At 34.1% G+C, this 19,258-nt stretch overlaps 1 protein-coding gene across 1 annotated transcript in view; it reads left to right on the forward strand.

The window, feature by feature from the left end:
* Positions 1-16,986, forward strand: part of zpld1b (zona pellucida-like domain containing 1b) — a 40,840-nt gene extending 23,854 nt beyond the window's left edge. Inside the window, exons 3-13 of the mRNA XM_021466395.3 lie at positions 6,036-6,553; positions 6,646-6,759; positions 8,286-8,506; positions 10,537-10,718; positions 10,817-10,889; positions 12,343-12,440; positions 13,217-13,297; positions 13,516-13,687; positions 13,763-13,868; positions 16,168-16,197; positions 16,473-16,986. Coding sequence (XP_021322070.1) covers positions 6,654-6,759; positions 8,286-8,506; positions 10,537-10,718; positions 10,817-10,889; positions 12,343-12,440; positions 13,217-13,297; positions 13,516-13,687; positions 13,763-13,868; positions 16,168-16,197; positions 16,473-16,636 — 1,233 coding nt within the window. The 5' untranslated portion in view covers positions 6,036-6,553; positions 6,646-6,653 and the 3' untranslated portion in view covers positions 16,637-16,986. The remainder of the gene's footprint in view (positions 1-6,035; positions 6,554-6,645; positions 6,760-8,285; positions 8,507-10,536; positions 10,719-10,816; positions 10,890-12,342; positions 12,441-13,216; positions 13,298-13,515; positions 13,688-13,762; positions 13,869-16,167; positions 16,198-16,472) is intronic.
* Positions 16,987-19,258: the final 2,272 nt, after the last annotated feature.

A 19,258-nucleotide genomic window follows, 5' to 3' on the forward strand; every position in this document is an offset into this window, starting at 1 on the left:
TGTAAACAATTTATTTGGGTTGACTTTAAACAAATAAATTAAGTTAAACATTATTAAACTAAATTTATTTGTTTAAATTTAACACAAATAAATTGTTTGCAACAACTCTGCATGCAACACTTTTTTCAGTGTATCAGACTGCCAGAAAGAGAAGTGTGAGGGTCAATCCAGAGAACATGTGTCTGCATCAGACACTGTGCATTGCTCTTGGTGCTGTAAGGCTTGGATGCATCTGCTCAGCCATCAAAACCCATTCAATGAAGCTCATGAACACTTTCTTGAGCTAATCTGAAAGCCTTCCACAGCTCTGAGAATTTACATGACCTATACCACTTTGTGCTGTTGTTCCACTTTTTTATAATAGCACTAAATTTGGAATATTCATTTTTTGGATTATTTCATGAAAGCACTTGTTGAACAGTTGGTGGACTAAATCACTGCACAACTTTAACTTACAGTGCTGAGATCACGAGAACAACCTGTTCTTTCATAAGGTCTGTTGAAGCAGTCTAAATGAGAGTGGCTATGAAAGTGATTGGAACACCCGAATTCAATGATTTGGGGTGTCCCAGAACTTTGTCCATTTATAGTGTATTATATTATGATGTAGTCTTTGTGGAAGTGCTTGGAAATGACATGAGTGCAGTGCACAATATGCGCTTTCTGTAATTTACAAAGTGAAACAACTGTACATTTATATCTACACAAAAATATTTTGGGGTAAGTTTTGCAAATTTGGGATTGAGCTAATATATTCTAATTTTTCTTTGTTTTGGGAAAATGTGTCATTTCATTTTATTGATGCAGACAATATTACTATAAGAAAGCGTACTTCATAAATCTTTTACTTGTACTTGCTAAATACCACATCCATAATTGAAATTCTCCAGTAATAAACCGTATTTTAAGGTTTTCATAAAAGAATTGCAACAATATTTTGAAACACTTTTTGGATAAAGAAACACTAAGGCTAGGAAAACATTATTTTTTCATTCTCTATTTAAAATTCCCCTCTAACATCAGTACTTCATTTCGAATTACTTATGCTCCTAATATTTAATTTTTATTGTAAGCTTTATTTTATATGTTTTTCTTGTTGTATTTTATATTTTTTAATATTTTTCGGTTATTCATTATTTTTATTTCAATTTCTTTCTTTCTCTATTGCTTTATTTCACTGGCTTCCTCTATGTTCCTTACATGAGTGCAACGGTGAACACGAGAGGGCGCTGTTGCATTTTTGCCGATGGCACTTCTGGCGCTCCGTTTAACATCCTTTTTACAGTATATGAGATAAAAACATACTTATGTTTAATGAATGTTTAGTTTTTTTAACTAACCCAATTAAATGTTTTTTTTTTATATAAACCAATGTTTTTTTTTTATATTATAAAACCCAAAGAACAAGATGTTTTCTGTCCGTCTGTATATGAAAAGCAAATGAGAAAGAATAAATTAGATACAATTAAATTTAAGTCAAATTAAATTCAGGCTCTTTTAAAATTTATTTACACTCTTGTTGAGAAATCAGCGTTTTGGTCATCTGAGCACCTTAACAAAAGAAAGCCTTCATGGATTTATTACAAATTTTGCTTTAAAAAATTTGCATTGTTTTTGGAAATTGATGTTTATACATCAATTGAAAGCGGAATATATAATCTTTCCATTGATGTATGATTTGTTAACAATATTTAACTGAGATACAACTATTTGGAAAATCTGGAATCTGAGGGAAGTAAAATAAAAATTTAGTTTTGATATATTTACAGTAGGAAATTTACTAGATATCTTCATGAAACATGACTTTTGTATATCTAATGATTTTAAAAAAGTCTAGATTTTTTGACATTTTTGAGTAAAATGTTTGCTATATGGCCAGGAATATACTTGTACAGCATAAAACTGGTTTTGTGGTCCAGGGTCACAAATCATGAGGGAAAATAAATGGGAGGGTCCAATACAACTGAGCTTGACAAATCGTGTAAGTGAAATGTTAGCTCAGCTCACATGTCTTGTCCTCCTCTGAAAACTGTAGTCACATTTCAAAGGTTTATTATTCATAATAACAAAACCTGTATGCCAAAAGTCCCTTGCTGTCAGTTATTCTGGATAGTTTTCCTCTAGATGGGTGGGTCATAACGGGCACATATAGTATAACCTATATTCAATATAACACTTTGTCCATTATAAAAACAAGTTATATTAAAACAACAAAAAATAAGTAATAATCGTTTTTATATGACTGTCGTAATAAGCATCAGTAATTTATGCTAGTTCTACTCATGAGAAATGAAAGGGTACATAATATGTCTGTTTTTCTCTGCACAACATAGTGGATGTGAACTACAGTGTAAAAAAATAATTTAGAAATTAGCAGTTTTTCGTATTTTGTGATTCATGTCTTTATTTTTCCCAGTTTACTTTTGGTTTTGAATTACTTTATGGGATCTTGATCTTTCTTCCAACAAATCTTAACCCTGAAATCTTAAAACTGACTTTTATTAACATTTGTTGTATATTATAGTACAAAAACCTCGTAATTAACTAATTAATTGAGTAAAAGTGCTGCTAAAGTGGAGATTTATGCAAGAAAAAATATAATAATTTTGATGAAGCAGCTTTTAAAAGATTGTAATTGAAATATTAGAATGTAAATTGATAAAGTGCAGTGGTGGACAGAGTACTGAATAATTATATTTTAGTAAAAGTACCATTACTTGCATAAAAATGTAGTGCAAGTACAGTAAAAGTATCTGTTGTAAATATTACTCAAAGTATGGGTAAACAGTATACCTTTCAAAAGTACTCAAGAGTAATGAGTAGTGAGTATTAAACTGTAAAAAGCTGATGCATTTCCATTTAATTTGTTGATGTGTGTAAACGTAACATTCTGTAGTGCATTTAGTTATTGCCCAGCAGGCACAAAACGTCATAAGACATTAATATTAGGTTAGATTTAGGTTGTGATGTCAGATGACCAAAATTCAATGTCTAGCCAGCGTCTAAGCACACTGTTATTTTGATGTCCCATAACGATTTCAAAATTACTTTGATATTTGGTTGATTTTAGGTTGTTAGAAAGTGACCAAAATCTAACATTGAGCCAACATCTCAAACCAACGTCATATTGAGGTCAAATACTGACAATTATTCGTCAGGTATGACAACCAAAATCCAACATCTGATAGACGTCATAGTGGTAACGTCCACACAACGTCAAGCTGTTACATCATTAGATGTTGATATTTGGTTGATTTTAGGTTGGACATTGATGTCAATCTGATGTTGAGTTTTGACGTCAACCCCGTTTTTCATTTCCAAACAAAATGCAATGTTCCCACAACATTAGGATACGACGTCAATCTGATGTCTTATTGACATCTTGTGCCTGCTGGGTGTTTAAGGCCATGTTGGTCATCATCCATTAAACATTTGTCATCTTGGGTCTCTGGGTCAATGCGCGTAAAGATTTTGGACATCTTCTTTTGTACACTTTTAATGCTTCCTAACAGTTTGCTGAAATTATTAATTACCCATATCTTTAGGTAGTTCAGTATGATGTGATTTACCTTCTATGTGTGATTTGATTGGACAGAAATCACAGGACAGATTTTTCTAATCCCCATAGACAAGAAAAAATAAAGTAGTGACTGCAGGTTGAAGGAAAGTAGTAGAGTAAAAGTATTGATACAGCAGTAAAAAGGTATGCAAGGGAAAGTAAAAGTACACATTTATAAAACTACTTAGTAAATTACAATTCCTTAGAAAAACTACTTGATTACAGTCATTTGAGAACTTATAATTTGTTCCTTTACACCACTGATAAAGTGTGACAAAATAAACACTAATAAGTGTTTTGGATGTTTTCCTTACATTACACCAAAAAAGGCCAAAATAACAAAACCAATGGGCATGAAAATCAGTGTTTTTGCCCAATAAGTCTTACCTAAATGTAAAAATTGCAGTTGATCATTGGTATAATATAATTAATATATTCATTCATTCATTATCATTAAAATTTGTCCCTTATTTCTCAGGGGTCGCCACAGCAGAATGAACCACCAACTGTTCTAGCATATGTTTTACGCAGTGGATGCCTCTCCAGCCACAACCAAGTCCTAAAACACCCTTACACTTTCACATTCACACACATTCTCATACACTACGGCCTATTTAGTCCACCCAATTCACTTAAAGCGCATGTGTTTGGGCTGTGGGGAAAACCAAATCACACAGAGGAAACACAGGCGAAGACGGGGAGAACATGCAAACTCCTCACAGAAATGCCAACTGACACACTCGAGACTCAAACCAGCAACCTTCTTGCTGTGAGGCAACAGTGCTAACCACTGAGCCACCGTGTCGTTCATAATTTATATATAACTAAATATAACTCATATTTTACCTATGAGAACCACTACATATAAAGTTCCTAAATGTAAATCTTCTCCAGTATGAGAATGCAGTCTGTCATGTAGTCTTGAGGATGAATCAGAGCACATGTCTGTTTGATTACTGTACATCTGGGTCATTCCATGGGTGTTGTAAATATACATGGTTGTGTTTTCACCTTTATTATGGATTCTTTTCAGGTGCACAGAGCCATTTGATCCCATTTAGCCTCAATAGTAACCTTGTCACAAGGTCAACATATTTGATTTCAGCCTAAGAAGTAAAAGTTCAATAGTCTGTCGGTCTCATGAAGCACATGAGCATCCCAACAATTGAAACTGTGCCCTGGGAATTGTTATGGATGTTCATAAATAGAGTAGTTTATATGGTATTTTGCCAATAAAGCCAACTTAATGAATGCATTGTAAATATTATGGTCTAGATGTTTGTGTGTGTGTTTTTTTTTTGTTTAGTTTTTTGTTTAGTTTAGTTTAGTTTAGTTTTTTATTTTGTGTTTAGTTTTGCTTTCTGCTCATTTGTTTTTTGCTTAGTTTTCTATTTTGTTTAGTCTTTTAGTGTTTTTTGTTTTTGTTTAGTCTTGTTTTCTGTTGTATTGTTTTGTGTTTAGTTTTGTTTCGTGTTTTAGTTGTGTTGTTTGTTTTGTGTTTAGTTTTGTTTTGTTAAGTTTAGTTTTTTGTTTTGTATTCTGTTTTGTTTTTTCTTTTGTTTTGTTTAGTCTTGTTTTCTGTTGTTTTGTTTTGTTTAGTCTTGTTTTCTGCTGTTTTTTCTTTTTTTTTTAGACTTGTTTTCTGCTATTTTGTGTTTTGTTTTGTTTTGTTTGGTTTGGTTGCACATTTATTTTTTTGGTAAGTATTGATTGTTCTTTTATGCCAAAAACTATGTTGATAAAAATCATGTTTCATGTTGATATGTAGTAAATTACCAACTGTAATCTATCGAAACACAATTTGTAATTAGTAATGTGCATTAAGTAGCTATTTTTTTTAAAGATATTTAGGCTTAATAAGCTAAAATTAAACAAGAAATTATATATTTATGTTTTTATGTTATATTTATGTTCTTTTTGGCTCGAGACTTCCTGTCTCATTCACTTCCATTGATTTTTAGGTGTTAAATGGCTTGTTATGCTGCTTCATGTTACAAACTGATCTTTTCTCATTATATTATTCTACTTTTTATGTATTTGGTTTGGCCATTTTCTGCCGTTTTTTTTTTTTTTTATTTCTGGCCATTTCTCTCAAGAGCACCTGATTCGGAAGTTCTAAAACAATCAAATCAAATCAAATCAATTCCACATTGAAGAATAAGGTCAATACCTTATAATATAGCTTGATCAAATAATTATTTGTTATCATTATATGTGAATAATAAAAAATCAAGGCATGATCATATTTTATTTTGGTAAAATAAGCGTAATCCTTGGCCTTTCAAATAAGCCACTTTTGATACCAAATGATTAACTAAAAGTCAAGTTATTATTTGCTGTTCCTAAAACTTGGATAGGCGACAAGATTTTAGACTGGTAGTGTCGTTTAAAACACCAGCCAAAAAATGTGTCAAAAAACCCTCTTATATGACTGGTTGAGAGACCAGCTCCTACAAGCCTGCTTTTTTTTCAACAGGGGTGACAGGTCCCATCTAATAGCTGTGCTTTTTAATGTCAGAAACTGGTCATGTTTGCGATCATATCTTCAGCTAGTGTCTCGGTGAGTGTTTAAGTGCGAGGAAGCAGGAGGCCATGGCGACAATAGCAGCACACACTCACTATCAGCCCTGATGGAGCAACACACACAAGAGGCCCTTCAGACACCGATGAAAGCATAATTCCTGCCTTCAGTCCCACACTGAGCTCAGACATTATTGAGCGATGACAGAGGCAGATCAAGCCATGAGGAGACGAGTGGGAAATCGTAAAAGCTGCTCATGTTTCTGGCTTCATCCGAAAAGATTTGTTCAGCGCTTTGAGATTGTGATGGATTTTCCCAGGTTGTCCGGGACAGCTCTTTTTGTTTGAGGTTTCTGATAATGGCTTATTGTTTCGGGCCGCAGTGGAGGGCCTGTGGTGCGGATGGGCCGATTGAGATGCCAGGCTGCACATTCACTGATCAGCAGCAGGCCGGACCTGCATCAGGGGACTGAGGTTAGAGAGACATCATTTAAGATATTGTCATTAAGATTATTCAAATTTATTGTTTTTTGTTGTTGTTGAAATGATGTGTTCTCTGTTTCCAGCTGTTGAGATGGAGTGGATGTGTGTTATTCTTGTGCTTTTCAAGGGGATTCATTTAGCTTTTTCACAATTCAATGGATTCAACTGTGATCCCAACTACCACAGCAGATTTCCTGGTAAGAGACAACATTTACTGTATATGCTGGAGAATGTGAACGGTGATAAAGTGAGGCTCAAACATTAAGGGTCAGTAAGTGTTTTGTTTTTGTAATTTGTTTGTGTAATTTGTTTGTGTGAAACTAAAATTATGGAAATTAACAATAAAGAAGTTTATAATCTTAGAACTGTTTTAAATATTAAGAAAAAGGATTGTTAAATCATTTGCAAAAATAAAAATAAATGCTGTTAAATTATATAAATGAAGAGTTCAGATGCAAAAACCTGAAAAAAATAAAAAAAAGTGCCAAAAAAGTGGCATCTAGAATTTTCTTCAACAGTGAGCATTATTCTCTGCTTCTCATGTTTATGTTCAGTTATTTCATGTTAAAATCAACGAAAATAACCTATTATTTGCCATAAAAGTGAAATTACTAAATCAAGACATAGGGGCCTGAGAAAAATGCTAATTTTAGAATAAAATTTTAGATGACACTAAGAGGTTTTTGCTCTTCAAATAACTCTTTAAATAACTACTTTTAATATTTAACATACTATAAAAAAGACATTTCATTAGTTTTGATGCAAGATTGAAGTGATGATGTTTTTGACCAAGTTAAATTGACTGTAAAAAATAAATAAATAAATAAATAAATAAAATGCAGGCTTCCACACAATTCCTACATGTTGTCCGACAGTGATTTCATTTCATTTGTTGTCATGCAGGATTTAAGTGATAATGTTTTTGACCAAGTAACATAAACTATAAAAAAGTTGGGTTCCACATAACTCTGACATGTTGTCCCAACACAAATTAAGTGAATTTAACTGGTTAACCAACTTTAAGTGGATTGAACAAAAACAATTAAGTTGTCCCAAAAATACCCAAGAATTGTGGCTTCAACTCACTTCAAATGAGTTTTCTGAACAAGCAGAAAATATTTTTATTATTATTTTTATTATTACAATTATTTCATTTTATTAGAAGAGTGTTTTCTGTTTGTTTTTGTGTTAGTTTTTTGTATTAAGCTGTTAAAAAGGTAACTACTAGACTACTGTGTGTTATTACATATTCAAATCACACTCCCCTATAAAGCAGAAGCAACATAGACAAATAATATTAATACTTACTTACTTACTTTTATATCGAAGTTGATATTTTGCTGCACCATGTTGGTGTTTCGTAACAACTATTTTTTACAAGGTGTTCTATTTTTTAAACCGGAGCACCTGGAGGAAACCCACACAACACGGAGAGAACTTGCTAACCCCACACAATAATGCCAACTGACCAAGCCAGGGCTCAAACCAGCGACAGTGCCCACTGCGCCACCGTGTCGCCCAAATAATATTAATAGCATCTCAAAAATAACTTGAATCTTTTGGAACTTGAGTGCTGCTGTCATTTGAAAGTTAGACATTTTTTAACTTACAGTAACATTTCTGTTTAATTTTGCTCTTAAAACATCACACTAATGAATATAAAAAGGCTAGTTTTATGAAGTGATGCCTTTTCATGCACTCGTGATATTGTGTTTCCCTCAAGGTGAGAGAGACATCAGCATCTACTGTGGTGTTCAGACGATAACACTGAAGATCAACCTCTGTCCTGTGTTGTACTCTGGATACACTGATGTTGACCTGGCACTGAACAGCCGTCATGGAGAACCGCAGTGCAGAGGCTTCATAAACAACAACACCTTTCCCACAGCGGTGCTCTTCAGCATTAGCCTGAGCTCACTGGAGGCCTGTGGGAACACACTGCAGGTCAGGACACAGGCATTTACGAAAACTGTGATCATTTTAAAATGTTTATATTCATGATCTCCTTAGGACACTGTCCACTGAAGTACAATTATTGTTTTAGAGTTATTCTTATTCCAAAATTCATTCCAAAATGGTTATTTTCAACTTTGTTATGAAACAAACAACAAAATTATTTGACAAACCATTTAGTTTTGTGTAAAATGGCTATACAACGTTTTTTCATTGCATACAATGCATTTATACACTGTGTCTATTTTGCATATTAATGCACTCTTGTGGCAAAATGAAATCTGAAAAAAGAAATCTAATAATGAGAGTAATAATTGTCAGAAAATTCATAATAGTAACTTATAGTTAATAGGAGTAATGAAATCGAATTTATTTTCCTATTTTACATGTCTCTCTTACAATGCTTTACAAACATGCATTTAGTGCTGGTGGCATGTACTGTATGAAATCAGTGCCCTGTCTCATGACAGAAATTCTTTTTTTGTTTTAATATTTCCTTGGAATGTTGATTTAAAACAACACCTATCAATTTTCAGATTTGAATAACAAAATATCACTATGAGAATGTTTTTGTCATGATCACCAGCAATCTAATGCTTGCACATCTGTCACTAAACTGGACTACAAATAACATTATGCACCTCACACACACCAGTTTCTGATTCCCTCACACTGAGCTAGTAACTCATCATGGACTGATTACTTGAACTTTATATTTAACACACACACACACACACACGGCTGAGTCTTGTTTTTCCTATGGACATTACAAAGCGTTTCCCCTTGTTTATTCTTCCTGTGTTTTGACCTTTTGCTTGTTTACCGTGTATTAATTCTTTGCCGTCTAGCCTGACCATTTACCTGTTTTTGATTACGTATATATTGGATTACCTTTATGTAGTGGTGGGCAATAGTAGGCTTCATGAAACAGTCAAAGCAAATGTGTGGAAGCTTCGAAACGTTTCGAAACCAATCTCTATTGTGACGTCTATTCGTCATTTTTTATGGATTACTCCGGAACAGCTTCTGCAAAGAATGTTAAGGAAATAGAGGTATTAAACCCTGTGTTGTAGAGTTGAAGCTTCAAATGATTTAGTGGAGTGGTGAGAGTTCCTGACTAGCATGCAGCGATGCAGCTACATAACAGATGGTAGGCTTGAAATGCTTTGTTCTTGTAATGTGTTTTGTTTTAACATTGGTCTGACATCAGAAAGAACACTTTGTGAATAAATATGTCTTGTTTTGGTCATAAAACATAATTGTTGATAGATCAGATATGATTGCGACTGGAAGTTAACGATTATTATTTATATTATTCATTAAATTGCATATTTATTGTATTTTATTAACGTCTACCCCAACACTAAGCCCAACCATCACAGTATTGTAAAAATATCAATTATTGTTATACAGTGTTACAGAAATGATGCTATATTGATGGAGTATCCGCAGCTGTATCCATCTGGACTACACCATAAAACAGTAACATTATTAAAATAGGTTTCAAAACGCTTCTGAAATGATCGATGCCATGAATCGCTTTAGTGACATGACCAGTGTGTTTCAAATCACTTTAGTCACATGACCTGGGTGTTTCGCGTCATGCTTTGGTGCAGTGTTTCGAAACACTTAGGGGCGTCACACACCAGATGCGCCGCTCAGAACCGTGACCCGGCATGCACATGACAGTTGAAAGTATCGCACACCAGACGCGCACATTCGCATACTATTTTAAAAAAACTAATCAGATGGCACTCTGTGTCACAGCAGAAATATGAATTGTGTCCTGAGTCGTGGCTGGGCGCCGCAGACAGCCTTCGACAGCCGCCGACTTGCTGCGCCAATGTGTATACCCTGATAGAAACACAAGTTTAGAATAGGTAATAAAAAAGCATCGCAGATTTACATTTCATGCTGACTTTAAGATTAAATGATTAAATCTCCTGAGATTTACATAAAGGGTACATAAACATAAATACAAATATTCAAATTCTTAAAGACTCTTTTGTATCTTTGTACAGGTTTCTACAACTCAAGGCATCAATGCGTATGGGAACATCTCTATGGTCCAAATGGGAAATATTTCGGGCTACATCGACACTCCAGACCCACCAACTGTTATCAGCTACCTGCCAGGACTGGTGTATAAGTTCAGCTGTAGTTATCCTCTGGAGTACCTGCTCAACAACAGCCAGCTGGCATCGTGAGTCTGCCTCACTGAAGCAACAACCTACATCTCTCTACTATTGGTCCGGTTCTGTACTGAATTTATGCATGTAATGTATTCTGCTTTTTTGCCAGCTCATCTGCTGCAATAACAGTTAAAGACAATAATGGCACGTTCCTGAGCACTCTCAGCTTGGTGCTTTACAATGTGAGTGATCTCTGTAGTTTTTTATTTATTTATGTATATATACAGTTGAAGTCAGATTTATTAGCCCCCTTCGATTTTTTTTCTTCTTTTTAAAATATTTTCCAAATGTTTAACAGAGCAAGGACATTTTCACAGTATGTCTGATAATATTTTATCTTCTGGAGAAAGTTTTATTTGTTTTATTTTGGCTAGGATAAAAGCAGTTTTGAATTTTTTTATTAACCATTTTAGTGACAAAATTACTAGCCCCTTTAAGCTATATTTTTCTCGATAATCTACAGAACGAACCAATGTTAAACAAATACTTCCCTAATTCCCCTAATCTGCCTAGTTAACTTAATTAACCTTGTTAAGCCTTTAAATGTCACTTTAAGCTGTATATAAGTGTCTTGAAAAAAATCTAGTAAAATATTATTTACAGTCATCGTGATAAAGATAAAATAAATCAGTTATTAGAAATGAGTTATTAAAATTATTATGTTTAGAAATGTGTTGAAAAAAATCTTCTCTCCATTAAACAGAAATGGTGGAAAAAATAAACAAGCGGTCTAATAATTTAGGGGGGCTAATAATTCTGACTTCAACTGTATGTATGTATATATATATTTAAGAGTTCACCCTTAGATGATGATTGATAATAAAGCTTGTTTGGCATGCTGTCCCAGGAGAGAGCCCTGAGTTTATGAGATCCTCGAGCTCTGGGCTTTCTCCCATTTGCAGGGCGAGAGGGGAGTTTGAGCTAAGGTAGATCTCGATGTGTCCCCTGCTTATAATTAGCTAATATAGATGGATATAGATGGCTGAGAAGAGGTGCACTCACTTAGATCTTGACTATGGTATAAATTTTGTGTGTTCAATTTACTTAGGGTGCGTGTTATTTGGACTGTGGGAGGAAACCAGAGAACCCGGGGAAACCCAGGCGAGCACAGGGAGAACAAGCAAAACTCTGCACATAAATGTTGTCTTGTTTAGAAGAGACTTAAACCAGAGGCATTCTTGCTGTGAGGCAACAGTGCTAATCACTGGCCGCCGTGTCATTAAGAAAACTTTGGTTATTTATAGTGAGTTAGGAATCATCTGATTGGATATTTGGTCATGATGCTGAACAGCTGAGAACAATCATAAGCACGTGATCCTCTCGAAATTTGTTTATAAATAAACTTCATTAAGATAAAGTAGTAATAAAAGTTTGTGATAACAGAATAGCTTTTTGATCAACTTTTTACATTTTCATTTGAATGAAAGTTCTTTAAAATATATATTATTGATATTTACATTGATTTTTGAAAATGTGTTGATTTAAAAATAATAATTACATTTGGTTTGATTGTAAACTATTTTTAAAATGTGGTTGTGTACAGAAATGCATATGTAGCTGTTAAACTACAATGTCAAAATGGCATGTTTTCACACAGATTTCTATTATTAATGTTCTTTATGTCATATTTTACAGGACTCAACCTTTAATCAGCTGATCTCTATACCAGTGTCTGGACTGTCCTTAAAGACTCGTGTGTTTGCTGCCGTTAAAGCTACGAATCTAGATAGGAGGTACATCATGTAGAGAAATACACATTTTAATAGAAATACAGTGCTCAGCATATATAATACATTTTTATAGAAAGCTGTACAATATTATATTTGTGCATATACATTAGATTAGTCAGTATTGAAGCCAAATCTGGAGCTTATCTAACAAAATAACTTATGATAATGGTTCAAAATGTAGTACATTCACATTTATATATAAGAGAAAAAATATTAAATACAAATTTTTAAAAAATGGAAAAAATGTAGTTGTAATTTTGTAGGTTTTTCATTTTTTTTTTGCAATATTTAGCTTGAATTTAATAGTATTATCTTTGAATTTCTAAATATGTTTGGTGACTCAAATATTATTTCTAATAAAAATATATCTGTTTAATAAATCTGTTTTGTTTAAATGCACCAAAATACATTGCCTGTATTTACTGATAAATAAATAAAAATATTTACTTTCAAAATGGGGTGAACTCAATTATGCTGAGCATTGTATATAAAGTATATACAGTTGATTTAACCAATAAAATTACTTAAAAAATTAAAACAATGTAAAAATTAAAACCAATTCAAACTATTCATTAAAACACAACAATATTTCTAAAATAACACTGTTTTTATATGATGTCAACTATAAAGTATGCCATTAAAACATTTTTCTAAACATTTTCACATATATCGCATGCTAAATATTCAGTGCTTGAACCTTTTAACAATCTGTTTTTAACTCGAGATTAAAGATTTGATTTCCTTTGACAGCAGAAGCGTCTGTGTTTTCTGTCCCACAGGTGGAACGTCCTGATGGATCACTGTTACGCCACCCCCTCTGGGAACCCAAAAGATGAGATTCGCTATGACCTTTTCTTTGGGTAATTTGGTATTTTCTGAAATTATGTGGCATTAACTCGGTGTGTCCTCATTACCTGCTCAACTAACTGACTACCATACAATGCACAAAGGCCTTTTAGAGGAAATCATTTGTGTGCATGAATGTGTGTGCGCGACTGTGTGTCTATTTCACTATAACTGAACATAATCACTTCATCAGCCTTTTTGAAGCCCTTTTTTTGTGACGGGGGTTTAATAGGTGCTACAAGGATCCACAGACCACTGTTTTTGAGAACGGGAAAAGTCAGATGGGTCGTTTTGCGTTTGAAGTCTTTCGTTTTGTGAAACATAAGAACCAGAAGATGTCCACTGTGTTTCTGCATTGTATCACAAAGCTGTGTCGGGCAGATGACTGTGCAATACTTATGCCGGTAAACGTAAAGCTGAAGTTTTTTATAGTTGATAATGTATTTTGAGTGTCCTGATGGTGATATCTGCCATGGCAGATCTGTGGAAAACGCAGGAGGAGAGACAGTGAGGCTGAGCATACAGTGTCAGGTTCTTCCTCAGGGGACGCCGTCATAACCGCCGGCCCCATAATCACCAGGAGTGGTAAGAGCCTCCATATTCAGCTTTATAGTCGGTTAAGTGCACTGAAAACAATGACAATTGAGGTTTGCTTGGTATTTTAGAAGTTGCTGTTTTAAGTGGATTATGAAGGGTATCAAAAATTTGGCCAACTCCACAACATTATATTACAATTAATAAAGCTATCTTTAAAGTACTATTGTTTAGACTCTAGTCTGATTATAATACAGTTGGAGTCAGAATCATTAAACTCCCTGAATTTTTAGCCCCCGTTTATTTTTCCCCAATTTCTGTTTAATGGAGAGATTTTTTAACACATTTCTAAACATAATAGTTTTAATAATTTTTGTTATGGCTGATTTATTTTATCCTTGCCATGATGACAGAAAATAATATTTTACTAGAAATTTTTCAAAGCACTTCTGTACAGCTTAAAGTGACATTTAAGGGTTAGCTAGCTAAAGGGTTAACTAGGTTAATTAGTTTAACTAGGCAGGTTAGGGTAAATAGGCAAGTTATTGTATAACAATGGTTTGTTCTGTAGACTATCGAAAAAAATATATAGCTTAAAGGGGCTAATAATATTAGCCTTAAAATTGTTTTTAAAAAATTAAAATCTGCTTTTATTCTAGCCGAAATAAAACAAATAAGACTTTCTCCAGAAGAAAAATATTATCAGACATACTTTGAAATTTTCCTCGCTCTGTTAAACATCACAGGGAAATATTTAAAAAAGGTATAAAAAAATTCAAAGGGGGTTTAGTAATTCTGACCTCAACTGTAAATATACAAAATAAATTCATTATAACGTTTAAAATAATATTTCTTTTTATTTAAAACCAGATTTTGTAACATTTCATTTTTGAATACTTTGTTGAAGAGAAGTATTTATTTTCAATCAGTAAATCTTACAGACCACAAAAAAAATTGATTGTATTTTTTATTAATTATGTAAAATGTTTATGTGTAGTTTAATCAGTCATATAATGTATTTTTTAATTTCTTTAAGATAATATCACCTCAAGTGAATCAGTCAAATTAAAAATTTGGTGGACAAGGCACAGTAATGGAATCAATTAATACAATATTTCTTCTAAACATTCCAGCAAAAAAATGCAAGCAGTAAATAGTGCAACCCGATTAATTATTCATTTTAGATATTGCTCTTTAAAAAAATCTGTCTGTCTGTCTGTCTGTCTGTCTGTCTGTCTGTCTGTCTGTCTGTCTGTCTGTCTGTCTGTCTGTCTGTCTGTCTGTCTGTCTGTCTGTCTGTCTGTCTGTCTGTCTATCTATACGCTATCTGACAAAAGTCTTGTTGCCAAGTTTTAGGAACAGAAAATAATAACTTGGCTTCTAGTTGATTATTTGGTATCAAAAGCGGCTTATATAAAAGGCAAAGGCCTCTAGATTACGCTTATTTAATTAGGACAGTAAGCTCTGACTTTGCTTAGGCAAAAGTCTTGTCACTAACCAGAAATAATTTACAGTATAGAATATATAAGTCATGGTGCAGTGGAAAAAAGAATAAATATTGTGTTTGACTCCCATGAGCTTGGATGACTGCATCCATATATCTCTGCCATGATTCAGATAACTTATTATTAAATAAAGTCATCTGGAATGACAAAGAAAGAGTTCTTGCAGGACTCCCAGAGTTCATCAAGATTCTTTGGATTCATCTTCAAAGCCTCCTCCTTTATCTTACCCCAGACATGCTTAATAATGTTCATTTCTGGTGACTGGGCTGGCCAATCCTGGAGCACCTTGACCTTCTTTGCTTTCAGGAATTTTAGATGTGGAGGCTGAAGTATGAGAAGGAGCGCTATCCGCTATCCTCCCCTGTGGTTTGTAATGTAATGGGGAGCACAAATATCTTGATACCTCAGGCTGTTGATGTTGCCATCCACTCTGCAGAACTCTCGCATGCCCCATACTCAATATAACCCCAAAGCATGATTTTTCCTTCACCAAACTTGACTGATTTCTCTAAGAATCTGTCCGTGAGAAACTGTCTGTCTGTCAGTCCATCTGTCAGTCAGTCAGTTTGTCAGTCTGTCTATTTGTCTGTCTATTTATCTAGAAAAGTTAAACCTTAAGATCGTTCTCCTGGAATTATGATTATTTTTGATTGCATTTACTTAAAGGGATAGTTTACACATAAAATAAAAATGCATTCTTCTTCATTTATTAATCTGTGGGACATATATAGAAACTGATCTTTCAGACAAAATTTTTTATGAAATGTAAATAGAATTTGAATAGTAAATTATGCCTTTATCTCCCCCCAAAAAAAGGATAAACTTATCTTGTGTGTTTTCTGCAGACGAATCTCCAACCAACAACTCACAACTCGGTAAGGTATAAAAACCGTGACTCCTCTGGTAAATGTTTTTCAGTAGTGTACACCCACTCCCTGCATCCTTTCTGTGAGAATTAAGCTCTGTTTTCACAATGCAACAATGGACACCAGTGTCATGTTCTGCAAATAAGATCCATGACAACACCGGTACCCATTTACACAACTATCTTGTCTATTTCTTGATCCCCATCCCATTCAACCCCATTGACCCTCCAAAAAACCCTCCACTGCCCCGTTCTTCCCTCTTACCCCTGTCTGTGGCCCTGCAGTGAGCAGCTCGTCCCAGCCTCTGAATGCGGTCACCAGTGCACTGATTTCGGGTGTGGTTGTGCTGGGTGTGATGAGCCTGGGCCTCTTCATCCTCTCCCTCAGGCTGCTCAGGAAGCCCAGCCCGTCTAATCTGACCGGGCTCTGGAACCCCAGCTCCAGATGACCTCCATTCCCTGACCGGGATACCCAAGTCTGTCAACAACATTTGTTCATATTACTGTCATTGCATTGTTATTAGATCCTCTGTGTTCACAAAATCGGCATTCTGTTTTGTCAGACACTTTTTCACTGTTTGAATTTACATGAATTTCACAGTCTTTAAAGAAAAATACCTCAGTTTGATACTGTTCTTTTCAGGGTCTGTGATCCTTTATGTCTTGAAGTGCAGAGCACAAGATGAATGTAGATTATCGTTGATCTTTTGAACTGTGCATACATGTATATATGTGTGAAATAAGTAGAATAAATGTATAAAAATATCAAAATATATTTCAATAAAAGGATAGTTACAAACCTTTATGAATTCCCTTTTTCTCTCTGTTGAACACAAAAAAAGAAGATATTTTTAGAAATGTTGGATAGCCATTGATTTCCATTGTAGTAAAATTAAATACTATGGAAGTCAATGGCTACTGGTTTTATATCTTATTCATTTGTGCTCAATAGATGAAAGAAACTCAAACAGGTGAAGTGACAGAATTCTCATTTTTCCCCCAAAGGAATGAGTTTATTTTTGATTAAAAGCAAGATGATGCAGAATTACTGTCAATGAGATGATGAATCAAACATTTGTTTTGTCATATTCTGTCAACCAACTTTAAAACACACAAAAACTGAACAGAATTCAGTGACCAAACATATTCATGCAGATTGTCTTTTCGGTTGTTATTGAGAATTTAGCACGATCAGAGTTCCATTCTTCAAACATCCATCCACATAAACTAGATTAGATTGTGTAATTTCAAGCAAAATTGATAATGAAAGACTTTACCAGCTGCTGATGTTTTTTCAATAGGTGAACCGAGGAATATTTTAATAAGTTAAATCACTGAAACAAATGTAATCTACAACCTCAGAATCAAAGGTACAGAAACTTACGGGCCAATACTTTTTCAAAGGGTTACAAATGGGGCACATTTGTACATGTTAATGATTTAAATGTATACTTCAGTTACTAATACAATATACCAAAAGACCTTTAGGTACAAATGCAACCTTTAAAAAGAAACACCATTTCCCCTGCTTTGGTACCACATTGAGAGATTTATACCATGAGATTAAAAAACTTAAATTCTGTCAATTATGTAAAGCAAATCCACTCTACAGGTAAAATTAAATAAATAGCTAAATGCATTACACTAGACCAGGGGTGCCCAAACACGCTCCTGGAGAGTTTAGCTCCAACCCCCAATCAAACACACCTGGGCTAGCTAATCAAGTTCTTCAAGAAACATCCCTACAGGTGTCTTAAGGCAAGTTGGAGCTCAAATCTGCAGGACACCCACCCTCCAGAACTGAGTTTGGGCTGCTCTAGACACATAACAGTATAAGTCATCATAGGTCTCAAATTCAATTCCTGGAAGGCCGCAGCTCTGCACAGTTTTGCTCCAACCCTAATTAAACACAGAAAATCCAAATAAAGCTGCGGTCACACTAGAGTTTAAGCTTGCGAAATTTTGAAGTACCGCGCTGCGAAAAGGGGTGGGACTAAACAAGATGATTAGACATTTAAATAAGCGAGCAATTAGTTTATATTTTAAATTTCTCTCCAGAGTGGTCATGTTTTGATCCTCGATTGGTCTCACGCAGACAAGTAATGCGATTTCGCAGGTTAGAGTTCACCAAGCTTGCAAAGCAGCGAACTGCGAAACTTGAAACATTTGCATGCGTATGAATAGAAGTCTATGGGGAGAAAAGTCCAGTGAGACTGCAGCTTAATGAAAGTGTTTAAAAGAGTCTTTACGACCTTGATAAGCTGCATCAGCTATGTTTGATTAGGGTTGGAGCAATACTGTGCAGAGTTGCGACCGTCCAGGAATTGAATTTGCGACCTATGATATAAGCCTTTTTTATCAAGTTGTTTGTGACTTTCAATTAGATGATGCCATTATACTGTTGTGTCTCCTCCAGTTAATCGCTGCATTGTTGATCAAGATTTTGAGCATGAATACTTTACAATAAACTCAAACATACACATTATTCTCGCAAAATTTCATCTAATATACTTAAATCTGATTCACAAGCTTGTTTGAAGTAACAAATTAGCCGAAGGCTTGTTATTGTGATCTGTCATCTTGTCATCAATCTGTTAATCTTATGTGTTAAGGGAGGTACAAATTAATTGACCCACTAACTTTCTACAGTGTTTTTAAATAGAAATATGCACCCTTAGAAATATGCTCTCTTCCCACTTAATAACAAAGTAAATGCACAAGAAAAAAATACAGTGGTGAGAATACAGCAGTTGAAAAAGCCCCTGATCATAGTTATATGTATGTCAATTCACTGTAATCATTTTGACAAATGAGGTTGTTAGAATGACACGTTTAATAATTGTCTAATTTATATTTGACAAATTATCATAGTAGCTTTTGCAGCATTATCTTGAACAGTAAAATAGCTAGTTTTTGTAATATAGCAAAACAGAGGCTTTGTTTAGACCACATAGTTTTTATAATATTTTTAAGGTCTTGTTTTAATACTACATAATTTACACATATAACCCCTTTAAATTAACAATTAACCTGGACAGTTTTTATATACAACAAAAATCAATCATATTGTG

This window comes from Danio rerio, chromosome 15 (assembly GCF_049306965.1).
Source record: "Danio rerio strain Tuebingen ecotype United States chromosome 15, GRCz12tu, whole genome shotgun sequence".
NCBI classification, from domain to species: Eukaryota; Metazoa; Chordata; class Actinopteri; order Cypriniformes; family Danionidae; genus Danio; species Danio rerio.